The 14,991-nt window shown below is 40.5% G+C and overlaps 1 protein-coding gene across 4 annotated transcripts in view; it reads right to left on the bottom strand.

Moving 5' to 3' along the window:
• Positions 1-5,210: 5,210 nt before the first annotated feature.
• LOC122550041 (rho GTPase-activating protein 21-like) overlaps positions 5,211-14,991 on the bottom strand; it is a 253,474-nt gene continuing 243,693 nt past the window's right edge. For all 4 annotated transcript variants that reach the window (XM_043690469.1, XM_043690471.1, XM_043690472.1 and 1 more), the window contains one exon: positions 5,211-7,970. In XM_043690469.1, the coding sequence (XP_043546404.1) occupies positions 6,174-7,970 (1,797 nt within the window). In that variant the 3' untranslated portion in view covers positions 5,211-6,173. The remainder of the gene's footprint in view (positions 7,971-14,991) is intronic.

Here is a 14,991-nt window from a genome sequence, read left to right on the forward strand (position 1 = left end):
AATGCCTTTTAAATGTTGCAATTGTACCAGCCTCCACCACTTCCTCTGGCAGCTCATTCCATACACGTACCACCCTCTGTGTGAAAAAGTTGCCCTGTAGGTCTCTTATATCTTACCCCTCTCACCCTAAACCTATGCCCTCTAGTTCTGGACTCCCCAACCCCAGGGAAAATACTTTATTTACCCTATCCATGCCCCTCATGATTTTGTAAACCTCTATAAGGTCACCCCTCAGCCTCCGATGATCCAGGGAAAACAGCCCAGCCTGTTCAGCCGCTCCCTATAGCTCAAGCCCCCCAACCCTGGCAACATCCTTGTAAATTTTTGCTGAACCCTTTCAAGTTTCACAACATCTTTCTGATAGGAAGGAGACCAGAATTGCACAATTCCATGCTGTGAACTTTGCCCAACAGTTCCTCCAAAATCAGTTGTGAATTTCACTGTTTGTTAATTTTCCCAGGTGCACTCCGATGTCCAGCGATACATGAATTCAAACATCTAAGGCACCAACTGTGCAGGTTCTCTCTCTCTCTCTCTCCTGCACTGTCCTCACCATGTGCTTCCTTTGTCTGTTCTTCTCCCTTTTAAAACTGCTGTCGGATGCTTTCCTTTTGTCATCCCCACTCACTCAAAAAGGATTTACAGTAGAACCTCTACTATATGAACATCAACCATCCGAATCCTGGACCATCTGAACAAAGTCCCAAGGCCCTGCCAAAATAACGAGGTAAAAACAATAACTGCAGATGCTGGAAACCAGATTCTGGATCAGTGGTGCTGGAAGAGCACAGCAATTCAGGCAGCATCCAACAAGCAGCGATGAAGGGCTTTTGCCCGAAACGTTGATTTCGCTGCTCGTTGGATGCTGCCTGAATTGCTGTGCTCTTCCAGCACCACTGATCCAGAACCTGCCAAAACAACACCAGGCAAGCCAGCATTCAGTTATCAGTTAAATGGCATTATGACGTGCACTGCCAGATAACCAGGAGATATTCGATAACTGGCACTCAATCAGCTATCGGCTAACTGGCACCATGATGTGAATTGCCGGATAATCTAGAGACACTTGAACAACCCGCACTGGTGGATTACCACATGTTTCCAGCCACCTGAACCTCCCCCGCCCACCTTGCTCAATCAAGGCTCCACTGCAAATGGATTTAAACGGTGTCACAATGGTTTTATATCAATTTTCTCCAAAGAAAAGTGTGTGTGTATGGGGTGGGGGAGTGGGGAAAGCGCGTTAAATATCACTACTACTGGTTTGGGTGTAGAGCTCAGCAAGACAGATCTACTCAGATCACCACCATCTTGGTTCCCTTCGTGGCCACTGTTTTACTTTGCTAGACCTCACTTTTCAATATTTTATTTATGCTTTCAGCCCATTGCTTCTATAGCCATTGGGTCTGTTTCCAACATCACTGTGCCAAAAACTGAAACCAACTTATTTTTGAAAACTAGCAAATGGATTCAAGGACACGGAATGTGTAAGGAATGGGACTGTTGGTTGAAGTGTTTTTTTTTTACTTCTCACCAGACCTAGCCCCTTCATCAGCATCTCACAGCTGCTCAACTTGAGGCTGTTCCATCTTATCTACTGCTGCTGCAAACTATAAAACCCTTCCACTGTGCTAATGACAACAAGTGCATACTATCGATTAGCTCTCCAGAAACCCTGGAGACAGCCCTGTGCGCTGAGATCAGCTGATAGAGAACAATTTTGGACTTTTCAAAATACAGGAGGGACTAGACTATTAACCCCACAGGGTATTGATTAAATTTTTGTCATTATGAAATAGCTCCTTTGTGAATAACAGGCTAAAGTTAGGGTGTATTAGTAGCTGTGGAGCTCCTTCCCTAACTTACTACGGTTACTTCAGTATTATAGGCCTACACCACAAGTGCCACTTTTAAAGTTTTCTTTCAGGAGATGTGAGCATCACAAGCAATTATTGATCATTTTTAAATGGATGCCCACACTAAATATTTTAGTCAATCTTCATATTTGGGCAGTGTATGGCAGCTGAGCATTTGGCCACAGCTGTAGCAGAGAATGGACAACAGGAGTTCTGTGAGGAGGGGTGGGTGAGGTGAATACAATTACTTAAAAACAATTTCAAATAGTGTCTTGAACGCTATGTTAATGACAATATAATGCAGAGCAGAAAAGCCGTGAAACAACAGTTTAGGAAGGGTGGAACAGTTTGGTCAGGAAATGGGTTCACAAGGGATAGGATTTAAAATATGGACAAATTTAGATTTGAAGACTACTGCTGAGGTAATGGGCAGCTGAATCTTGAATGATAGAATGAAGGATCTAAGAGGCCAGGAACATCCAAGAGAACCAAAAGCCAAAATCAAAGTATTTAAAATTTGAGAGACTCCATAGTTCAGCCTGGTCACAGAAATAAGATAAAAGGGACAGGGCTACAGGGTTACAACTCAAAACCAGGGACTTTAGAATGAGAGAAAAATAAAAGCTCCAAGGAATTGAAATTCATAGGACAAAGTTGCTTTGTCTATTTTGCAAGATTTAAGAGGAAGATAATGCCTTAAAAAGATGATTTTTGACAATAACAACTATCATAGAATTGAGAAAGGAAATTAGTTTCCAATCAGATAGTGGAAAAGTGTCATTTACATTGGTTCAAAATTAAGCAACAATTTTAAATATTGATTATTTTAAAATTCTTTAATGGCCTTGTCACCTCCTTAATTGTGTGCAGTTTTGGTCGCCATACTATAGGAAGGATGTGGAGGAACTGGAACGGGTGCAGAGGAGGTTTACCAGGATGTTGCCTGGTATGGTAGAAAGATCGTATGAGGAAAGGCTGAGGCACTTGGGGTTGTTTTCATTGGAGAAAAGAAGGTTTAGGGGTGACTTCATAGAGGTGTATAAGATGATTAGGGGTTTAGATAGGGCCGACAGTGAGAATCTTTTTCCAGGTATGGAGTCAGCTATTACAAGGGGCCATAGCTTTAAATTAAGGGGGGGGTAGGTATAGGACAGATGTTAGGGGTAGGTTCTTTACTCAGCGTGTCGTGAGTTCATGGAATGCCCTGACAGTAGCAGTGGTGGACTCTCCCTCATTATGGGCATTTAAGCGGACATTGGATAGGCATATGGAGGATAGTGGGCTAGTGTAGGTTAGGTGGGCTTGGATCGGCGCAACATCGAGGGCCGAAGGGCCTGTACTGCGCTGTATTCTTCTATGTTCTATATTAATCTCCAATCTCCTCCAGCCCCACAACCCTGAGATATCTGTCATCCTCTAGCCTCCTGAATATCACCCATGTTAGGAATTACAAACTATGCCTTCAGCTGCCTCAACCCGAAACTCTGGAATTGCAAAACTAAACCTTTTCCACATCCCTACTCTGGTTTAAGTCAGTCACTTTTTAAAACCCAACTTTCACTCGGCTTTTAGCCAGCTTCGCCAATATTTCACTTGGCTTACTGTTAAATTTTATTTTGACAATGCTTGTGAAGCACCTTAGAATGTTTTACTATGTTAAAATCTCTATAGAAACTGCTGTTTTTGGGCCTGTAGTATCATTTGCATCAGAGGCACAATTGCCTGTTAGGCCTCCTCCTGCAGCTCGCTGTTGAAAAATTATTCAAATTTTGTCCCACACCAGAGCATCTTAACTGCCTCCCATGTTGTAAACTCAACTGCAAAAAAAACATTCAATAATAACTTACATTTGTACAACTTTTGAACATGGTGAAAAGTCCCAAAATGCTGTACAGGATCATTATAATGGAATAATCTGAAATTTTGGTACTGTGATATTGGGACAAGTGACTAATGTACGATCAAAGAAGTAGGCTTTAATGTGTGTTGAAAGGATATGGGCAGACAACTTTAAGGATAGAAATGCTTATGTTCAAAAGTACAGACAGGTCATTCATTTAAATATTATAGTAATAAAAGATCCCAACATGTTTACTGTTCAGGAAAATGTTCCATTAGAAAATACCCATTGTGATCAGGCTGACGATACAAGTCTAATGATAACCATTCACATGCAACAGGCAGGACCAGTTAAAATTATTTGGGATGGGAGAATAACACCCGGAAACGCCAAATTTCTTTCCAAAATCCGCATGGGAAATTTTAGGTTGAATAAACTAACTATTAAATAATAGCTTATCTGGAGTTTCGTGACTACAAGAGAATAATTAAACTACTGTGTTACAGAACCACCTGTTTTAATTTTACGTTCTTCATTTTTCCTAAGATTAGTAGACAAAATTAGCATTATTATGTGCAATATTGCTCACGTGAGGCACCTTATGTTCCTGAAAGTTATTGGTGATCTTATGTATTATTACACGGTCAGTAATCATTATGATGCAGTGTGCTCAATGACATTACATTTTGTGATTTACCCTTGGTGTATTATGCAGACATGCATGTTCGTGAAACTGTTGCCTGAAAAGAATGAGGAATGCACAATTTTGGGAGAAATGCACAATTTCCTCTTCAGTTAATGGTCCAATTCTCCTTCAAAATACAGTTAAATATGGCTGCACCACACTATCAGGCAGTGCATTCCAGATCCTAACCACTCATTGCCTTAAAAGTCTTCCTCCCATGTTGCCATTCCTTCTTGAAAATCACCTTAAATCGTATCCTCTGGTCGTCAATTCAACAACCAATGGCAATGATTCCTCTCTATCCTGCTCTGTTCTCACAATTTTGAATACCTCTACCAAATACACACACAAACTTCTCTTCAAGAGGAACAACCTCAACTTCTATCTATTGTTAAATAGTAGTTCCTCACCGCTGGAGCAATTTGAGATTAATTTCTGCACGCTTTCATACTTTCACATCCTTTCTGAAGTATGGTGCCCTGAACTGTACAAAATTCTTCAGATCACAACTTCCTCACCTTTTTGTACTCGATACCCCAACTGACAAAGCCCAAGATACCATATACTTTGTTAAACACTTTCTCAACCTCTAGTCATTTCAATGAAATAGGCACGTATACCACCCTCAGTTCTTGCATCCACTTTAGAATTGTACCCTATATTTTATATTCCTTTACCTACAAAAGTAAATTGTTTCACACTTTACCACATGATTACCCATTTCAGAAACCTATATCAGAAGAAGAAAACAGGAATGACCAGTAAGTTCTATTAAGACAAACAATAAGAAATTAAACAAGAAAGTGCTTCTGAATCCAATAAAACCAAATCCACAGAAACAAAAAATTTATTTCCAGTGCTTCCAGGGACATTTACAAACCATTTGTCTCTATCTGTACACAGGCTAAATACAATGTTGAATCTGAGAAAACAGTTCTCATGCACAGTTAAGACTCTCTTTGGAGATGATGAAAAATGAGCAAGGGAGCAGTTTCTCCAGAGACCGCTATCTACATGCCTATGTTACAAAGCTTTTCTCAAATCTCAAATTTGAAAAAGCTACACATGAAATTATATACACATTTAAGTATCTTTACAGAAACTTTAAAAATTCAAGTCCAATACAAAGACTGTATTAAAAGTCTGATTTTAAAAAAAATGTTAAGATTCAACTGGAATGCCTATCATGTGGAAGCTCTATTTGTTCGGTTAATAAAATCTGGAAAATTATCTTAATTTTTTTTGTCTTGTTTATAGATAAAACTTCATTTGTTCACAGTAGATTTCTAGTATTTTTGAACTAAAAGACAATATGGCACCCTATCTAAACCAATTTTCTTTTGTGAGATGAGGCACTTTCTTAAGCAACTGAAGTTCAAACAATTAAGTTCCAATAAATGTTTGAATTGCTCGCCTTTATAAGCCGATGTAAAATATATGCAGCAGTATCCAATTGTAGAGCACGTAAGATGAATGTAGGAATTACTGATCATGCTGAGTAGTTTATGGAATTTTACACTGCAAGGTTTCAGCACTTGATGCTCTTTTGTACTGAATTCATAAATTCATTTTATACAAAAGTTTATCATTTTTCTAGCCATCAGTATCTGCTGTAAAGAGCTTCCACAGCATCCAGCACAGAAACCAGCCTGTATTATAGGCAGAGTATCCACCATTTCAGAATTCAAGTAGAGAAATATGTACAGGAGTCATAAAAAAAAAATCAGTATACTGTTTGATGAGCAATTTGCTGTACAATTTTTCGCAGCACTAGACATAAATAATTGCAGACCTACAAGTACTGATAGAAGCGAGACTTGACTACTTGATTACTGGATATTTTATGGGGATGAGCATCAACAGTTGTACTAAAATTGCTTTTTCCCTTGCTTTGGAGGCTTTCACCGTTCACTTGGCCTATTGAAGGTAGTGGGCTCGATGATGCCGAAGGAGAAGGCTGGCTGAGTTGGGGCAAACTACTACAGCTGCCTGCATCTTCTTTGGATGATGCATGCAACTTTGAGTTTGTTCCTTTGTCTAAATTAATGTCCACAGTTCTTGGCTCAGAGGCCTTTTCTGTGTGCAAATCTGACGTGCTAGTTCGTAAGCGCTCACGTGCGAGCCACTCTGTAATTGAGAGATCCTGGGATTGGCATTTTGGTTTCAGACGGTCCACTGCTGATAAGTGCGACTCATCTCCCCCACTCCCTGCACTACTTTGAGAATACTGTTCTTGTGCTTTCCACGCATTTAGAACACTGAGCTCTGAAAAATCCCTATTTCCTCCCATAGTGTGTCTTCGTCTAATGTTTTTTCTTTTACTGGTCTCTGAAGAGCTTGACTTTTGTAGGCCAACCCCAAACATGTCATCTGCAGAAGTCTTTAGCCGTAGTTTTAAACGCTCTGTGATTTTCAACTTCCAAGCAGGCTCGACCTTATCATGTTCATTTTTTATGAATGAAGCCAGACTGCTTGTAGATTTCCCTTTCTTCATCACATCAAACATTTTGTATGGTCTAGTTGACTCTTTCTGCTCCTTTGTATCACTTGTTACCTCACTATCACCCTTCAATCGAAGAGACCTTTTCTTTGATAGTGTATCACACTCAATTAGCTTATGTGAACTGAATGTTGTCCTAGCATCTAGCCCTGTTGTTGAACTTTCTTCTGTTCCAGTCTTATCACTTCCTTCAGAGTTTCTCCTGATATTCATTGCTGTATTATGTTTCATTACATGTAGAACGTTTTCAGGTGCACAACTTGCAGCAAAAACAGAAAAGTCACTATCACTATCTGTTTCTACATGGTGTCCTTCACTAACAAGTTCACTTCTTTCATCGTCAGCCTCATCACCTTTGCTTTCTATCACTGACTGGACTTCTGCATTCAGTATGTGGGAGTCTATACCTGGAAGGTACATTACAGAAGAAGTTGTGGAATAGTCTGATGTGATGGAACTTACATCCGCAGATGCTGCATCAATGTTTTTGACTTCTGACTTCTTTGACTTACTTAAGTAAGCTTGCTGCAGAGAGACCAGAGGTGAATTGCTGATTGTGGAAGCTGAGAAAGTCATATCAATGCGAGAGTTCATATTACTGGCAGAAACCTCAGCAGTAGAAATAGGCATTGTGCTTGAAATTAATTGTGAACTGAGACAACTAACATTAGGCAAATCTGTGCATTTTTGGCAGTATGCTGGGAAGTCTTGCTTTCTGGGGCTTGTTTCATCTACTGTGACTTCTTCTCTCATTCCATACTTTTCAATCAAGGCCATAGAAAAGGTCCGATTCTTTTCATCTTTACTGTCTTTCTCTTGCTGCTCAACATACCAGTCACTTTGTTTTCCCTTCTGTTCAGCAAAGTCAATTTCATTTTCAGATTCTCCTTTACTCCCTGGTTTCTTAGTTGCAGCGGTTTTGGAATGGTTTGACACTTCTTTCCTGGAAAATACATTTTCCAATTCATCATCTGAACTGCTTTGTTGTGGCTTTATATCCTTTTTCTTTCTTTTACGGCTGGCTGCAGCAAAGATGGATGACACAAGCAAATCCCTGCTGTACTGATCCTTCCCGGATCCCCAAGAACCCTGTTAAATGGAAAGGCCAGTTTTTTTTTGGGTGTGAGGGGGAGGGGGGTGGTCAAGAAAGACAAAAATTGAAATTTATTAAACAACCTTTCTCCCCTGTTAGGCACACTAAACAATGGCACTTTACAAACATATTACAACCATGATTATAAATATTGTCCTAATACCCATATTGAATAAAAAAACACAATTTAGAATTCTCTGACGTCATTTCACAGTATTGTTCAGATCTTAAAAAGATAGGCAAGAATGCAATGGAAGCCAACCCCAATTTCTACTATTTTTTTTAGGTGCTGTGTAATTCTTTTAATTTGAATACACCAGTGACAGAAGCAGCAACTGAAGAGTCAGTTACGTTGGAGTTTGGAGACAGGAAGGATGAAAGGGTGAGGAGAGAGGAAGGAAAGAAGCAAGAGCACTTTTCCGGTGTTTCTTGGTTTACAGAAATGATCACAGTATAAACAGGACAGTTCTTTGGACCAAATTTGGCTCCAGGGATCAACTATAAATAGATGCAGAAGATACAGTTACACCATGTCATCCCTGACAATCCAATATTTAATTCTTACACTCTCTGGAATATACCTTTCCAAATAAAGTTACAATTGAACAGCAATGAACTGATTAAGGCAAAACAATTTTTACTTAAACCTTTGAAGATAACTTAAAATTGTGGAAATTTTACAGACTCATGTTACAAACAGATGACACTGCAAATGTTTCAAATTCAGAAGCTTGATATTTCTCCATTCGCTTGGATAGCCCTTTAATAATTTGTAACCTGGTGCCAAAAGGTAGTTTTGCAAAAGCAACATCTCAACTTGATTTGCGTTTGCAATCCAAGTTTCTGCATTGTTCAAACTCGTTCAAATTTTGCACATGATCTAGAGGCTCCTACGTGACTGCATAGGCCCTTACAGACCACACTATTTATACTTGGGTTTAGGATGTACACAATGATGCAAATTATAATGTAGATAATGTAATACCTTACCGAAAAAGGTATCAAAACAAAAAAAAGGGTGGAAGTCCAGTTAACAGGAATCGTATTTATCATTTGGAAACTGTTAATCCCATTAAAAAGGACGCAATAGCAGAGCATTTAGAAACACATAATATAATTAAGCAGAATCAGCATGACTTTATGAAGGGGAAATCATACCGAAGACATTTATATAATTCTTTAGGAGATAAAATGCAGGGTGGATGAAAGAGAACCAGTAGATGCAATTGTATTTGGATATCCAAAAGATTCTGATCAGGTACCACAAATAAGTTAACTACTTAATAAGAGGCTGCAGTGTTGGGATTGTATATTAGCATAGATAGAGGACTGGCCAACTTATGGAAGACAAAGTTGAGATAAAGAAGTGCCACAGAGGTCAGTACTGGGGCTACAATTATTTATGGATGGATGAAGTGAATGCTCTAATGCCAATATTTCAGATGACAAAAATAGCTAGTATGTCAAGTAATGAGGATGACACAATCTGCAGAGGGATAAGGATAAGTTAAATGGGTTGACAGAAACTTGGCAGATGAAACATTATATCAGAAAACGTAAAGTTATGCACTTTGCCAAGGAAGAACTATTTAAATGAAGAAAGACTGCACATAGCTGCAGCACAGAGGGATTTAGATGTCAGTGTATAAATCACAGAAATGCTAGTATGTAAATTCATCTGTTTAATAGGGAAGGCAAATCAAATGCGTGCCTTTATTTCAAAGGGAATGGAGTGTAAAGATGAGGACTGAGTGTGTGTTGCTGGAAAAGCACAGCAGGTCAGGCAGCATCCGAGGAACAGGAAGATCAACGTTTCGGACTGGAGCCCTTCATCAGGAATGAGGCTGGGAAACTCAGGGGTAGAGAGATAAATGGGAGGGGAGTGGGGCTGGGGAGTGCAATAGGTGGATGGAGGTGGGGGTAAAGGTGATAGGTCAGAGGAGGATGGGAAGATAAGTGGGAAGAAAAATAGACAGGTGGGACAGGTCATGAAGGCGGTGCTGAACTGGCAGTTGGAACTGGGGTAAGGTAGGAGGAGGGGAAATGAGGAAACTGGTGAGGTCTACATTGATGCCATGGGGTGAAGGGTCCCAAGGCAGAAGATAAGGTGTTCTTCCTCCAGGCGGTGGTGAGGGAGTGGCGATGGAGGAGGCCAAGGTCCTGCATGTCCTCGGCAGAGTGGGAGGGGGAGTTGAAATGTTCAGCAACGGGGTGGTGGGGTCAATTGGTGTGGGTGTCCCAGAGATGTTCTCGAAAGCACTCTCCAGCCCCACCCCTCTTGCATTTATCTCTCCACCCCCCGAGGCTCCCAGCCTCATTCCTGGAGGGGGGCTACGGCCCAAAACATCGATTTTTATGCTCCTCGGATGCTGCCTGACCTGCTGTGCTCTTTCAGCACAATTCTAATCTTGACTTCAATTGACAGCTGCTCACCACACCAGCAGACCATTAATGGTAAAGTAACATGACCATTGATGAGAGTGTACCTACTTCTGGTATAAGAGGCCCAGCTTCAAATCCCACTTGCTGCAGACACATGTACCAACATCTCTACACTGATTAATTAGAAATAGGTGCTAAATAATGGAAATCATACAAATCAGACTATAGGTTCCTATATACCCTAAATTTTGGGTGAAATGTGATTAAATCCACAAACAGGTGTAATCAGTCCAAGTGTGCCATTTTGACCTGGGGGATGTCTTGTGTTGTGGGTGGTTTAATTTTTGAACGAATAAGGGATCATGAAAATACAAGTGAAACCTGGAATGTACACTTGGATTCGGGTAACATCTGTGCAAAACAACATGGATAAATTTCAAACAAGTATTAAGTAAATTGATCGTGAGAGGAATGATGAACAGAGATAGAGATTGCTTCTTGAGCTTAACATACAGACAAGTAGTCCAATCACAAAGTAATGTAAAAAGTAAAAATTGGCTGCAGTATGTTCTCTCAATTAGGAATTCAACTTCCAAGAGAGCAGTTTAATTGAAAGAGTTTCATGCGGCAGCCACCTTGACACTATAACCAAAAAGGCTAATGGAATAAAGGTCTTTCATCTCAAGCTGTATGATGCTTCATTTCATGTTGTCTTGGTCAGATCCTATTTGGAGTACTACATTCTGGTCATCTGCGAAAGATGTACTTGAGGAATATAGCATAGGTGCCGGTATTGGACTGGGGTAGACAAAGTTAAAAATCTCACAACACCAGGTTATAGTCCTACAGGTTTATTTCGAGGCACTAGTTTCCGAAGCACTGCTTCTTCATCAGGTGGTTATGGAGCAGAATCATCTTCAAAAACCAATGCCTCCAAATAAACCTGCTGGACCATGACCTGGTGTTGTTTTTATGTTAAAAATCTCAATGTCACAAGGTGTTTCACAGGCACATTACCAAACAAAATTCTGACAGGTCAGAAAAAGATAGATGGAGGTTGGGGCAAGATCGAAGTCATGGAGGACTATGAACACAATGCTGAGAATTTTAATACTGAGGTATTATTGCTCTGGGAGACACCACAGATCCGCATACAGAATGGTAGATGAGCAGTTAGTTATAGTAAAGGTAGCAACTTATGGACGGTTCAGAGAGCGAGGTAAGAGGTCAGTCAGGAAAATACTGGAATAGTTGACACTGGAAGCAGCAAAGATTAAATGAGGGCTTCAGCAGTCGATGAACTGAAGCAGAGACATTTACAAGCATTATTACAGAAGTGGAAATTGCTGGTCTTGGTAATGGGTCAGAGGTTCAACCTCAAAGTGGATATGGAGACAAATGGAGCTTGTGAGGAGGACCACAAGGTGGAGGGTTGAAATATAAAAGCAGCGATGTGCTTCTGAGACTTTGTAAAGCTCTAGTTAGGCCCCATTTAGAATACTGTGTCCAATGTTGGGCCCCACACCTCAGGAAGGACATACTGGCACTGGAGCGTGTCCAGCAGAGATTCACACGGATGATCCCGGGAATGGTAGGCCTGACATATGACGATCAACTGAGGACCCCGAGATTGTATTCATTAGAGTTTAGAAGGTTGAGGGGAAATCTGATAGAAACTTACAAGATAATGCATGGCTTAGAAAGGGTGGACGCTGGGAAGTTGTTTCCGTGAGGTGGGGAGACCAAGACCCCATTAAAGGGGGTCAATTTTGAACGGAAACGAGGAGACATTTCTACAGCCAGAGTGTGATGGGCCTGTGGAATCATTGCCACGGAGCGCAGTGGAGGTCGGGACGCTGGGTGTCTTCAAGGCAGAGATTGATAAATTCTTGATCGCGCAAGGAATTAAGGGCTACGGGGAGAGTGCGGGTAAGTGGAATTGAAACATCCATCAGCCATGATTAAATGGCGGAGTGGACTCGATGAGCCAAGTGGCCTTGCTTCCACTCCTATGTCTTACGGACACTCGGCTTGGAAACAAATATTGGCCCAGCCAATGATGCCCACATTCCATGAATAAATTAAAAAGCAATATCTTGTACAGCTAAAACGTGAACTTGCTATTTCGTATTCAATTCCCCTCATAATAAATGATAAATTTATTTCTTATTTGTTGCCATACCTGTATATCAACATTTTGTGATTCATTCACTAAGAAACCCAGATCTCTCTGTACTGGAGATGACTCAATTTAAATAATTTTTGTTTTACTGTCAAAATGGACAGATTTTCCCACACTAGCCTGACTTGTTCACTCCTTCATTTATATCCTTTTGTAGCCTCATGTTTTCTTCATAACTTACATTTCTTCAAAATGACATTTCAGACTCTGAACATTAACCCTGCATCTCTCTCCACAGATGCCACAGGACCTGGTGAGCTTCTCAAGCATTTCCTGTTTTTATTTCAGATTCCTAGCATTCACAGTATTTCTCTCTTACTTTCCCACCTATATTTATGTCAACAGCAAATTTAACAACCATAACTCTGATCCTTTCATCCAAATAATTGAGAAATGTTGATGGAGGAGGAGAAGAAAGGGAGATAATTGTAGTGAACTGTTAAAATGACTGAACAGATGTGAAAGAAACTAAGCAAGATGCCATCATTCAAACCTCTATGGCTTAGAAGGCAGCTGGTATATTAGAACAGAGCCACCTACAATTTCAACTCCACATCCCACACCATCCTGACTTGGAATCAAATCACTTTGTTGACACTAGTCCAAATCCTTGCATTTCTTAACAGCATTCTGGGTAAACCTACACAAACCTACACATTGTTCCCACCTCCAAAAGAGCAATTAGGGATGGGTAGTAAATACTGTTCTTGATCCAAAGCAATTAAAAGAACTGCCTGGGATGAAGGCAGACATGTAAGGAAGGCAGTCAGCAGCTGGGGAGAGGGAGCTATTAACATTAATAACAAGCATGAGATCAGGAAAGAGAAAAAAAAGAAACTTACATTATATAGTGCGTTTCATAATGTTAAGGCTCCCATATGTTTTACTGCCAACTAAGTACTTTGAAGACTTGCCATTGTTTTAGTATGAGCAACATGGCAACAAATCTCCACAGAGTAAGCTCCACAAATCTAATCTAATCTAAAAAAAAATCTAATCAAACAGCAACGTGATAAGGACTAAATACTTTTTAAACAAAAACTTAATTGAGCAATAAGGATTTGCCAGGACACCTGGAAGAATTTGCCTCCTCAACTTTTAAATTGTGGAAGGGGTGGTCTCTGGTAGCATGCCTATCCCTGGACAAGGAGTCCTGGGTTCGACTCACCTGCTTCAGGAGGGGTGTAGTTACTTCTCTCAACAGGTTGATCAGAAAAAAATAGATAAAATTTTAAAAAATTTGTGTGGAGAAGGGACCGTTGTGGCATGGTAGAAGTTTCCTTATCCCTGGGCCGAGAAGCCCAGGTTCAAGTCTGACCTGCTCCAGAGGTGTGTCATAACATCTCTAAACAAGTTGATTAGAAAAAAAGATTAAATTAACAAGTTACAATTTGTGCCATGGTACGTTTTACTTCTCCCTAAAAGTAGAGGATGCTTCTGCTTGAAGTCTCATCTAAAGGTCTGCAGTACTTAGTTGAAGTGTCATGTTGTGCTCAAGTCTCCAGCATATGACTAGTATTCAGAATGTTCTGACGCAAGGCAGGAAGGTTCCCAACTGAGTGCCAAGGTGGCCTGTCACACCTGGCTGGTATTGGAGTTGGGGGAGTAGGTGTATGGTCTTGTAGAACAGGAGTGAAAGCAGCGTGGACTCGAGATATATGCCAAAGCTTAAAATATGGAGGACAGGCTGCATAAGTCTTGGCTTACAGTCCATTCAGTATAGGCACGAGATTATAAAGATGTTTAAAACAATAAAATTAAAAGTCACACAACACCAGTTTATAATCCAACAGGTTTATTTGGAAGTACTAGCTTTCAGAGCTTTGTTCCTTCATTAGGTAACTAGTGGGGCAGGATCATAAGACACTGAATTTATAGCAAAAGATCAGTGTCATGCAATTAGAATGATATACTGAATAAGCCTGTATTGTTGTTAAGCCTTTCATCTTTTAGAATGGGTTGCAAGTTCCGGTTCAATAGGATATTAAATACCAGAACTTCTTTTAAGTCACATTCTTGAGATAACTTAAGGTTTTATCATTAAAGTGACATCTCAGCTCAGACAACGTATTAAAGGTGTGAGGTTAGAGTCTGTCTCTATCCCAATCTTGAGTCAGACTAGTTCTATTTCCAAAGTAGGAATTTATAAATGTTAGATGGATTGACTGCTTGTAGGTTGTGTGCTTTTTGAGTAAAAATAGAAAGTATCTGCAAATGCAAATTCACCCCACAGACTTGTGTGCGCGTGCATTGGGGGGTGTGGGTGAGTGGAGAGTGGGAGTGTGGGTGAGTGGAGAGCGCGTGTGGGTGAGTGGAGAGTGGGAGTGTGGGTGAGTGGAGAGCGAGACTGTGGGTGAGTGGAGAGAGGGTGAGTGGAGAGGGGGAGTGTGGGTCAGTGGAGAGTGTGAGTTTGTGAGAGAGGCTGCGTGAGTGAGAGTGTGAGATGGCGTGAC

The sequence above is a fragment of the Chiloscyllium plagiosum genome, chromosome 5, assembly GCF_004010195.1.
Source record: "Chiloscyllium plagiosum isolate BGI_BamShark_2017 chromosome 5, ASM401019v2, whole genome shotgun sequence".
Taxonomy (NCBI): Eukaryota; Metazoa; Chordata; class Chondrichthyes; order Orectolobiformes; family Hemiscylliidae; genus Chiloscyllium; species Chiloscyllium plagiosum.